At 42.0% G+C, this 12,599-nt stretch overlaps 2 protein-coding genes across 2 annotated transcripts; both read right to left on the bottom strand.

Moving 5' to 3' along the window:
• Positions 1-461: 461 nt before the first annotated feature.
• Positions 462-956, bottom strand: LOC114398705. The gene has a single exon (XM_028360870.1). The coding sequence runs from the start codon at positions 954-956 to the stop codon at positions 462-464; it is 495 nt and encodes a 164-aa protein (XP_028216671.1).
• A 2,960-nt stretch (positions 957-3,916) lies between these two features.
• On the bottom strand, positions 3,917-6,360 carry LOC114398706 (probable NADH dehydrogenase [ubiquinone] 1 alpha subcomplex subunit 5, mitochondrial). The gene is made up of 3 exons (XM_028360871.1): positions 6,041-6,360; positions 4,410-4,513; positions 3,917-4,035 (listed from the first exon to the last, which is right to left on the bottom strand). The coding sequence occupies exons 1-3, from the start codon at positions 6,358-6,360 to the stop codon at positions 3,917-3,919; spliced, it is 543 nt and encodes a 180-aa protein (XP_028216672.1).
• Between the last annotated feature and the right edge of the window lie 6,239 nt (positions 6,361-12,599).

Here is a 12,599-nt window from a genome sequence, read left to right on the forward strand (position 1 = left end):
CCCAAAGAAATTTTCTCTGAATGGAAACAATCTTGTGCACCACTTTATTGGGAATCTTGAAAAAAGATAGTAAATAGATAGGTAAGGCTGATAAAATTGAGTTAATGAGAGTGATTCTACCCCCTATAGATAGGCTTCTTTGCTTCCATTTTACAAGTTTGTCTTCAAACTTCCTTATAATAGGCTGCCACACAATCCAGCTCTTCGAGGACACCCCTATTGGAATTCCAAGATAAGAAAAAGGAAAATCCATATGACTGTAGTTAAGGAATTGAGGTGCATCCCTGCACCAACTTCCAGGTTTGCCCAGACAACCAAAATCCATATGACTGCAGTTAAGGAATTAAGATAATGTAAGCAGTACAAGGGGTACTAAATGAAAGGAAATACAAAGCACCTCTGGTGTTGCCCTCCAAAAGAAAACCCAAACTAACCCAACAGGAAAAGCAACCCCACATAGATTAACCAAAGGAGTCTGATATGTTGGAAGACCAGTGGTTAAAACTAGTGTTGAAGCCTTTGTCTCTAGCTTTTAGCCAAGACCAAACTAGAAACATAGTCTCTTCCATGACTTTAGAGGAATCAAAAGGATTTCCTTGAAAGATCAGGAGGTTTCTATGCTGCCATATAGCACTAGTTAGAGCAACCCACCACCCATACCATCTGCAATGATTTATGTCTGCACCAAACCCATCACAAAATTGGGCAAAATAGCTTGCTGGGGAAGCTGGAAGAGGTCCTACAGCCTGAATCCATCTCATGGATTCCCACCACAGGCCTATTGTCCTTTTACAATTAAAGAGGAGATGACCCACTTCCTCCTGCACTTGACCACAGAGAGGACAAACAGCCTCTTGGATAGCCACATTTCTTCTTAAGAGATTACCCTTAGTGGGGAGCCTGTCCTTGAGGAGCCTCCAAGTGAAGACATAGCCACATTTCTTGGATAGCCACATTTCTGATGATAAAGCTTCCTCAGGTCCCTCCACCAGTAGGAAAATCCCCTTTTGTCTCGTCCAAACTAGAACTCTGTCCAACCTTCATATTTGGAGTTAATGATTCTAGCCCATAAATGCTGCTGATCAGAAGCTAAGGCCCATATCCATTTGCCCAGCAAAGCTACATAGAATTTAGATATTTCTTTAATCCCTAGACCCCCTTCAGCCTTAGGAAGGCAAATAACCTCCCATTTTACCCACGGAATTTTCTTGTAATCCTTATCTCCCCCCCCCCCATAAAAAATTCCTTTGCAATGCTACCAATCTATGAGCTACCTTTTGAGGAATCTTGAAGAAGGATAAGAGGTAAATTGGTAAAGCATTGAGGACAGAATTTATCAGAGTGACCTTCCCTGCCATGGATATATTTTTCTGTGCCCACTTGGATAATTTAGATTCACATTTTTTTATCAAAGGCTCCCACGCCAACCTGCTTGAGGGTTTATCCCCAATAGGGATACCCAGATAATAGAAAGGAGTTTCCAATTGCCTACAATTCAGGATTTGGGCTGCTTCATTGGCCCAATTAACCATACCTCCTATAATCCCAAATTGGCTTTTAGCATAATTAATCTTCAGACCTGAGGCCAATTCAAAGCCTCTAAGCAGAGCCTTGAAAACAAAAACATTCTCCCAAGCAGCCTCTCCCACAAAAACTATGTCATCTGCATACTGCAAAATATTAGTGGGTTATTTTTTCTTTCCAACCATGTAACTTCTATACAGGTTTTTCTGAACTGCTTCCCTCATCAATCTTGTGATGCCTTCTCGAACTATGTTAAAAAGCAGAGGGGCTGTAAGGCTCTCTTAGCCTTAATCTCATCCTCAGATAGACTTCTATTAGAGGCTAGATCTTCCACTTCATTTAGCTTCTGCTTAATTTTTTGAATCCCCTTGGCATTAATGAACCCATAATCTTTACTCCACTGCTTTATGACATCTTTTAAGTACCTCAGCTTGTTTTTGAGCACAAATCCCCCCCAGCCCCCCTGCTGAGCACTACTCCAAGCCAGAGTTCGAGTCAAGTGTGATAGGACTATAGGAATGTATGCCAAATCCAAATCAGGGTTGGTGGGTTTGAAAATTTGACTGCAGTGGAGAGTGATTAGTGGTGAAGTGGCATGATATGGACAAATTTTTATTCTAGGATATTAGAAAGACAAATTTCTCTTCCTCACGCCAGAATTCTCCTACAAGATAATTATGATAAATGTAATCAATCATATAAAGAAATATGGGAGAAACAACATTACATTTTAATTCTACGGTTTAATTCATAACTACAACATTTATAAACAATAGACAGTAAATTTAGAAGAAGCTGGATAGGAGGAAGACATTTGATCCATTCACTTGACGGTGATTCACTAGAGCTGGCAGCAGGGATATGATTCCCTGATTGTAAGTGTGATAGGGAAGCATACACAGCAACAAAAAAACAGAAACAAAGAAGCAGAACCAGAGGTGCAAGCACGGGTGCAAATGGTGAAGCCCAAAAGAAAGATTACGAAACCAGCATACCTCTCCTGTAAATTGACAGACATTCCCATGTACAAACATATTCTAATTTCTAAACACCTTATATAAATAAACATGTAGACAGGAAGCTAAATAATCTTCTACCAACAATATTCTCTCTCTGTCTTTCTCTTGCTATGTTTTTTTTGTTTTCAATTCTTAACATGTCATGGTGTTAATATGTTGGCAATTTTAAGTTGATACTAACTTAAGAAAGCCATGAGGGAAAATGAAAATAATCATTACATATGGGAGCAAGCAAGGGCATGAACACAATAGAGAGAGAGAGAGAGAGTACCTGGGGGCAGTGTCCAACATTGGGAAGGACAATGAAGTCTTCAACAGAATCGAAACTTTCATAATTTCTTCCATTATCAATTGGTTCCCAAGGATCCTTGTCACCCCATGCTATCAAAATCGGGCACTGAAAGAAGAGAAATTACACATATTATTATGTTTGTTGGATTTTGGCTTCTCAAACTACTGGTGTTTGAAGGCTTACCTTTACTTGAGGAACTAGTTCCTCAGGAAGAGGGCCACCAGAGTAACAAATAAACTCGAGAAAGACCTCTGCTGCTCCAGGTTCCAGACCTGGACCAAGGATGATCTGCACTAGCTCATCTGTAACCTTGGAGGTGTCATGATAGCACTGTCAAAGAAATTCATAAGCAATCATTAGTTATTACAGTTGCAGTTAAGAGCATCCTCAGTTGTCAAATTACAAAGCATGATACACCTTGGAGATGGCCACTTGCAGCACTAGTGAAAGATATTCATCCATAACAAGTGGGTGGGTATAAAGAAAACTAGGAGGGAATGTAGGAGATTAGAGGCTGTTTTGGGCAGTGTGCAAGGGAAGTGTAATCAGTACATAAAGAGAGTGGCTTGTAACAACCTGTCCACATGGCATCTAGGGCCAGGAAACAGATTTGAGTAATGGGAATGGGATAAAGGGAGAAGAGTGGAGAGGGGAAAGACAAAGAACTGAGTAACATTTGGGAAGGGAGGAAGCCCACCCATCACCCCTCCAAGTACCTGCACTATTTATGTTCCTGTTTTATAAGTGTAAGTCTGTTTCTATGAATCTCGTTCTGTATTCAGGGACTTATTCCCATTTCATGCAGTCAAATACTTGGGCTCCTTCTTATCAATCAGATTCATTCAAATTTATTCTAATTCATTAACAGTCTCATCGTCTGGCATTTCCTTTGGGCATTTTGTAATATTCTTGTAATCACAAAGAGACAAATTCTATTAGTAAGGAATCATAATAAATAGCCATGTAATAAAGCAAGTGGGAAATCAATGAAAAGCACAGAATTCCTCTCCTTCTTAGTTCTTCTCCTTCTTCTTCTTCTTGGGGGAGCAGGCCCTCGAAGCCAGTAGCCTTGCTAGTTCTATCAAAGTGCCTCTAGCGTCTTGTCAAATTCTATAGGGAGAGAAACATGCTTGGGAACTGGTGCATCATTCTCAATCACCTCACATCTGTAATCATCTGGAACACCCCAAGGATCCCACTCTGCACTCCAAAATATACATTGAATATATGCTAATAAATTTTGTAATAGTTGATGCAAATACATTCCAAGGTATGCATTGAACAATTGTCTTTCTTTTCATAAATATTTGTATGAATGCAGAATGCAAGACAAATAAAGGATTGTTTGTTGTGAGCAAGTGAGGATTTTTTGTTTTCACTTTTACTACAAAAATGTTACTCTGTGTCCTATTCTCAAAAATTTGAATTAGAGTGAAAACGATGTTGTCAAAAAAGAATCCAAAAAGGTTACAATTTATTATTCAAAAACAGAGGATCTAGTGAAAACAATTTATCTCCCATAACACAACTCGAAACAACACTGCCATCGTTCTGATTTAGCAATCTTAAGATACCATCTATTCTACCAACAGCTAATGTTGATGTGTCACTATGCATGTGCTGTAAGGAGTATATAACATTAGGACTCACTCGATTGCTCCACAATAGTTTCCTAGTTCTGCATGAAGTGAATAAACAAGTTTGAGAAACTCATAAATCAAAATGATTTAATATTTTGTAGTGATTAAACAAAAACAGATCACTACTGGTTTCTGCTTGCAGTAGAAATCATTTCTATTCCAAATCAAAATGACTTATTGACACTGGCCTCAACTGAGTGTTGTGGTTACCTTCCTAAGAGGGAATGGGATTTTTTTTAAAACTCTTACCTTGTCTAGAAGACATAAAGGTTCCTGCACCTTATTGCCCATCAGAAGATATTAAAACAAGAATGTGATTTTCTAAATTTTTGGTAATGATACAATCGGGCCAGAGTCAGAGGAACATATAATACAGAAGTCATAATTTGTTATTTCCTACCATTTTAGCATGTTCGTAAACATTATATCGGCTTCAGATAATTTTCTTTTTGTAATAAGTCATTACAAAATTCTTCCTATTATTAGTATGATAAGATTTATTGTGCTTCTGTTGACTTTGAAATTATCTTGTGGTGATAGGCATTGTTGAGAAGCCAGAGGTCATTGCTGTTTCGAAATTAATTAAAACTGGTCTTGCGGTCAAATTGTTTTATTCGAACTCAGGTATTTATATGTTTTATTCGAAAACTACTGTCAAATTGTTTGTATGCATTACTGGTATACTTTTAGAACTGTTTGATATATTGCTGTAACAAATAATGAATTTGTAAGCCCAATACCATTGTTTGGTAGATAAATTGTTGTATTTGTTTGACTAACTTATCTAACATCTAATGAGTATCTGTGAATAGTCCTCCCCTAAAGCTATCTTTCAAATGCAGGTTGTGCTGTTCACACACACACACACACACACCCACATACAACCACAGACACACACACACACACACACCCATAGACCCACAGACCCCCCCCCCCACACACACACACAGCCACACACACACACATACATAACCACACACACACACACACACACACACAACCATAGACCCACACACACACACACACACAGCCACACACACACACACACAGCCACAGACACATACACATACATAACCACACACACCGACACACACACACACACACACACAACCACACACACACACACACAGCCATACACACATACACATACATAACCACACACACTGACACACACACACACGCACAGCCACACACACATACACATACATAACCACACACACAAACACAGCGACACACACACACACACACACACACACACAGCCACACACCCACATACACACACACAACCACACACACACACACACACACAGACTGCGACACACACCCACACACACACACAACAGAAAGTTGAAAATACACAAAAAAAATTTGAAGTTATAGCAAAGCACAGGTAAAATCAGTAAATCTGTCTATACCCTAGATATTTATGGGGAGGGGAAGAGGACAACAATCCAATTACAACCTTAAGCTGTGGAAATAAACATCCACGTCAATTTAATTACATTCCATTTAACTAATGTAGTAAATAGAAGGATATGATATGTATCCATCTTCAATATTATTACCTTGAAGAGTTTCTTGCACTCCTTGTACTCCTCTTGATTGACTCAATTCTCTGAAGCCTTATTTGCTTTATAAACTTAGCAATGAACTCATTAGCCTTCTTATCCATATCTGGTCCTTCATCACCATCTGTTTTTGAACTTTCTCCACCAATAACAGGTGGACCCTTTCCCCTGTCATTGTTCTGATCAACGGTTCTTCCTCCTTCAACGTCTTGGTCCTCAGTTTCTGTGTCATCGTTGTCATCATCATCGTCAGATTCCACAAGAAGGCTTTCTTTCTCAACTGGCTGTGACACAAGAGGCAGGCTTGCATGCCCCATGAACTTGTTACTTCTAAACAATGTGCCTTGCATGGATTTATTCTCTTCAACTCCTTATTGAAGGTAGGTGCTTCGTTGGATGAACCATTGAACCTTGGCTTCATGAACACTTATTTCTAAAACATTGTTGGTGGCGGTGGCGGAGGTGGTGGAGGATAAGACTTGTAGAATCCCTTCTTCCTCACCGAATCCTCTGTGTTTGAAGACAACATTATAACATAAGTGTTAGAAGACAACATTATAACTTCAGCTTTTCTATTGGAATTGCTTGAAAATTCTTGAGAAATTGTTGACCTATTTAGAGGTTGAACATCTGTATCAACACCATCAGCTTCAACTTCTGCATTTCTATTTGAATTGCTTGAAAACCTTTTGAAGGTTGTTGACCTATTTAGATATTGAACATCAGCATCAACATCAACATCAACAACTTCAACTTCTGCTTTTCTATTCGAATATCTTGAAAATCTTTTAGAACTCTGTCATACCCTAATTTCATCCGGGGACCTTTGCTTGATGACATGCGACCTTTCTTTGGTCCTTGTGAGGTGCTTGGCACCCATCATTAGGCAATTTGTGAAATTCCAGGACATGCCGGAAAACCAAAAAAATATTGATGCACAATCCGTAAGTTTCCGTGACACACCGGAAATCAAATGGAAGCATCGTTGCATAATTAAGTGAGATTCCGTAACATTCCGTAAGTCAAAAAGGGGATGATTATGTAATCTGCAAGGTTCCGTAACATTACGGAAAGAAAACAAGTATCGTTACGAAATTCGTAAGTTTCCGTAACTTTACGAAAAAAGAATCACCAAAAAAAAGCAGAGGGGGTGTACTTAGTAAAAATGGGGGTGCAAATAGCACCCAGGCCCACTTGGGCCCTCCAGAATATTCCTCCAGAAGGCTGTTGCTTCTGGAGGAAGCAACCTGGCTCGCCTGGGCGAGCTGAGCTGGCCTGGGCGAGCTGGGCGGCAAGCACCTCCCCTATTTTGCTATAAATAGGGGGGGAAGTGAAGAAGAAAAGGGTTCTGCCCCTTTAGCACTTTTCTCTCTTTCGAATTTGCTTGGAAAAATTGTTTCCGTGAAGAAAATCTAAGCCGAGGCGCTTCCGAAACGTTTTTGTAACGTTTTCCGTGAAGAATTTCGCAAAGGTTTCAACCGTTCTTCGACTTTCTTCATTCGTTCTTCATCGTTCTTCGATCTTCAACGGGTAAGTACCTCGAACCAAGATTTTCGATTCATTCTATGTACCCGTAGTGGTCCACATTGTGTTTTGTGTATTTTTATTCCCGTTTCATTTACTTTTTATACCCCCCTGTTGACGTGCTTAAGCCATTTTACTTAAGTCATTTCTCGCTTAACTTAAAAATAAAATAAATTTCCACCGAACGTTTGAATTGTATTATCCGTTAACTTCGGTTAAAATAAATTCCGACCGTTCGGTCGTGCCGTAACCACGTTGGAAATCAAAAAAAGAGGTAAAAAAATAATATAATAATCAAAAAAACATCTTTTAGCAAAATAAAGCGGAAAATCAATCGGACGTTTTCTCTTTGGGATTTCTCATTCTTAATCGAATTGATTAATAACTAAAGTGAAACTAAGGCTAAAATCAACTCGCCTAGTCAAGCTCGTCCATAAAAATAGGCTTTTGAAGTTTGTCATTTCAATTTCTCACTAAGTAAAATGGATCATTTTTAAGGTCCAACGCCTTAAAATGATCACCACTTAAGTAAAAAAGAATCACTTGATAAGAAAGAACTACGTAGGTCTGATTTCCTCATCGCAAATTGAGGAATACGTAGGAGCAAAGGGAAACACCCTTGTCGACCACAAAAAAGGAAAAATATAAAAAGGGTATAAAGGATATAAGGACATAAAAGGGAACGTAAAAATCAAAGTCATGTTTGCACATTCGATTAAAGGCTGCCGTCCCTTGGGACGGACGTGTGGGGTGCTAATACCTTCCCCGTACGTAAATACAACTCCCGAACCTTTCACTTAAAAGTTCGTAGATCGCGTCTTTTCCGGTTTTTTCCGACGTTTTCCTCAAATAAACGTTGGTGGCGACTCCGCGCGTATTCCTTTCGTGGAACACGCATCCCGCGAGTCTCGCGTCGCCCTCCCGCCGAAGGGTAGGTTGCGACAGTTGGCGACTCCACTGGGGACTGTTTTTAGAGAGTTAGGCCATTTAATCTTGTGCAATGTTTTACCGTGACTTATCCCTTTGTTGGTTTCCCTTCATTATGTTCTTATGTATATAAACTCTTTGTTGCTTTTAGTGCGTTTTAAAATGTATGCATGGGGTAAATATTTATTCATTTGATGCACACAAACACCAACACTATTTGCACACACTGTGAGTGAAAAAGGGCCCTATACCCGGGTTCATGGGAACATAAGGAGCAGAGGTGAATCTGTGATCATGCTAGGTCTCCGACTTGCTTGATTACAGTGAACCCTCATCAAGAGCTTTTTTCTTTGAAAACTTATTGTTGCTAGTAGTCCCTACTGCTGCAATATGTTTTTCGAAGAGAATGATACCTCTAGAAACTATCAAAAGAGATATGACTACCTTGGGGGTTATCACTAAATGCCTAGTTAGTTCTCTCCCTTATAGGTCCCTTAAATAGGGGCACGAGCAAACACGCTGCGTGCCATTTTTCACACTGCCATGCATAAGTATCATATACCCTTTTGCTTATGTTCAGTGAATATTGTCATACTGTGTACATTCCCGCATTGTGTCTTTTGCATAGGCATCACATATGGGTTCTGTCTTGATCCCTTCTCTAAACAAACCAACGGAGGGTCCGTGTCGCCTTCTTAAAAACGTACGTTGGGGCACTTTGCTACCCCTAGACGTTGTGTCTAAGAAGGGGACGAATTCCCTGGACCCCCGCATTCCTAGATTGCATCTGTGTTATATGCATTCCTTCATGCATTCATCCATTCCACCCATGAGATATCGGAGTTTTGATTTGCACCAGCTTTTGTCTCACTTTAGCAAGCATGGGAACAAATCAAACCGGCAAGAGGTTCTACCAAGTCAAGGTTAAAAGCTTAGATACCACCAGCATCAAGGAATTAGGGCGGTTGATGGAACCTCTCCAAATGCAAGCTTTCCGCAAGACTTACGGAAAGATCTTAGAGTTGACCTTAGCAGAGGTATCCATAGAAGCCATTGCATCACTCACCCAATACTACGACCAGCCTTTGAGATGCTTCACATTCGGAGACTTCCAATTAGTACCAACCATTGAAGAATTTGAGGAAATTCTAGGATGTCCTCTCGGGGGAAGAAAACCATATCTTTCATCCGGGTGTCTCCCCTCTTTGAGCAGAATTGCAACTGTGGTCAAGGATTCAGCAAGAGGTTTGGACCGCATAAAACAGACTCGGAATGGCATAGCGGGCCTACCACAGGGGTACCTAGAAGACAAGGCGAGGGGTATGGCCAATCAAGGAGATTGGGTCCCGTTTATGGATGTGTTAGCTTTACTAATTTTTGGGGTCGTCCTCTTTCCAAACGTGGATGGTTTGGTGGACCTAGCAGCAATCGACGCTTTCCTTGCCTACCACCATAGCAAGGAAAGTCCGGTGGTAGCTGTCTTGGCAGATCTATTTGACACATTTGACCGAAGGTGCAAAAAGAGTAGCGCACGGATCATCTGTTGCTTGCCCGCCCTCTGTGTTTGGTTGGTTTCGCACTTGTTCCAACAAAACACAAGACATCCATGTCCGCTCCTGAGCCATCGCTCGTGTACTGAAAAGAGGAGAATAGATTAGGACCAGCTTTTGGCCGGGATAGGAGGTAGAACAATCAGTTGGTTCCCCCGATGGAACCAACGAAAAGAAGGAGTCCTTTTCTCATGTGGAGGATACCCAAACATTCCGCTGGTAGAAACGAGGGGTTGTATTAACTACAATCCCGCGCTCGCTATAAGACAACTAGGGTACCCCATGAGGGGAGCACCGACGGAAGAAAGCATGTCTCCTTTCCTTGTGAGGGATTTCGGCGCACAAAATTCCAAGACTATACAAAGAATCCATAAGGCATGGGAAACCCCGTTAAGGAAAGATCAAGAACTTAGAGGCATTCGTAATGGCATCATTGGTGGCTACCATGAATGGCTGAAAGTTCATATACGAGGTTTAGATTGGCTCGCCAAGTTAAAAGTCGTCAGCGAAGAGAGTTTTGAAGCACCGGAAGAGGACGAAGAAGTCCAAGCTCTCAAAAGCGAGTTAGGAAAGACGAAACTTGCCAAGGAGAAGTTCAAGTTGGCCGCAACACACATTCGGAAGGAGTGTGCCGGATTACGGGAAGAGAATGCAATTACCGCAAGAGCCCTTGAACAAGAGACCAAGAGGGCTCGCAAGGAAGAGTATGGCCGGAATAAATTTCGCGGAGCTCTATGGGGTAGCAATAGTGAACTCAAGCTGCGAAGGGAAGAGAGGGACCAGTCGCGAGCACATAGCATGGTTCTGAAAGAGGAGTTAGTTGCTTGTTCAAGGTCCAAAAGAAGCTTGTCTCAGCGTTTATGCGAGACGGAGACCAACATGCTAGCTATTATCGCCAAGTACCAAGAAGAGTTAGGTCTAGCCACGGCCCACGAGCATAGAATCGCGGACGAGTATGCTCAAGTATACGCGGAAAAAGAGGCTAGAGGAAGGGTGATCGACTCTTTACACCAAGAGGCAACCATGTGGATGGATCGGTTTGCTCTTACCTTGAACGGGAGTCAAGAACTTCCCCGCTTGTTAGCCAAGGCCAAGGCGATGGCAGACACCTACTCCGCCCCCGAAGAGATTCATGGGCTTCTCGGCTATTGTCAGCATATGATAGACTTAATGGCCCACATAATTAGAAATCGTTAGGAAACTTGTATGGTCTCTCAGACCTTGACTAGATACGACTTTCTTTTTGAAATAAAATGAGTTGGTCCCATGTTTCTACTCCAAAAAGCTTGTGCAAATCAAATCACTCCTACATTTCATCTCTAGCATGCATTTTTTTCTTTACCCACTCCTCACGTTTGGTTTTTTAGGGAAAAACACCATAACTAAACGCGCCACAAGGCATCCCTATCGCACCAGATCCAAATCTAGAACGATGGGTGATCAAGAGGAGACATAGGAACAGATGAAAGCCGACATGTCGGCTCTGAAAGAACAAATGGCCTCCATGATGGAGGCCATGTTAAGTATGAAGCAACTCATAGAGAAGAACGCGGCCACCGCTGCCGCTGTCAGTTCGGCTGCCGAAGCAGACCCGACTCTCTTGGCAACTGCGCACCATCCTCCCTCAAACATAGTAGGACGGGGAAGGGACACACTGGGGCACGATGGCAGCCCTCACCTAGGATACAACTGAGTGGCTTACCCTTATGGATTGCCGCCCAACTACTCACCACCCGTCTTGCAAGAAGATGCGGGCCACATTGCTTCTCCCGTCCTTGAAAGAGAGCCTCCTCAACAGCCCGACGAAGTCCACAAAGACCCTCAAGACTATGCTCGAAGGGATGTCGAGTTCTATCCCCCGATCCCCGAAGGGCCGGCACCAGGCACGTTGCCTCAACCCAACATCGCGACACCACCAATAGTTTTGTCCACGGAAGGACCGCCCCCAGCAACTGAAGAAAGGAGGAAGCTCGATCTCCTTGAGGAAAGATTGAGGGTCGTGGAAGGATTTGGGGACTATCCGTTCGCAGACATGACGGATCTTTGCTTAGTACCCGATGTTGTTATTCCCCCGAAGTTCAAAGTGCCGGACTTCGACAAGTATAAAGGGACGACTTGTCCCAAAAACCATCTCAAGATGTACTGCCGTAAGATGGGCGCCCACTCTAAGGATGAGAAGCTATTAATACACTTCTTTCAAGATAGCTTGGCCGGAGTCGCGGTAGTGTGGTACACTAATTTGGAAGCTTCCCGTATCCGTACTTGGAAGGATCTGATTACTGCCTTCCTAAGGCAGTATCAGTACAATTCTGATATGGCTCCCAACCGCACTCAACTGCAGAATATGTTCAAGAAAGAGGGTGAAACCTTTAAAGAATATGCGCAGCAGTGGAGGGATTTGGCGGCACAAGTAGCTCCTCCCATGGTTGAGAGAGAGATGATCACCATGATGGTAGACACTCTACCAGTGTTCTACTATGAGAAGCTAGTAGGTTACATGCCGTCCAGCTTTGTGGATCTAGTATTCGCCGGGGAAAGAATCGAGGTAGGACTGA

This window comes from Glycine soja, chromosome 19, assembly GCF_004193775.1.
Source record: "Glycine soja cultivar W05 chromosome 19, ASM419377v2, whole genome shotgun sequence".
Lineage (NCBI taxonomy): Eukaryota > Viridiplantae > Streptophyta > Magnoliopsida > Fabales > Fabaceae > Glycine > Glycine soja.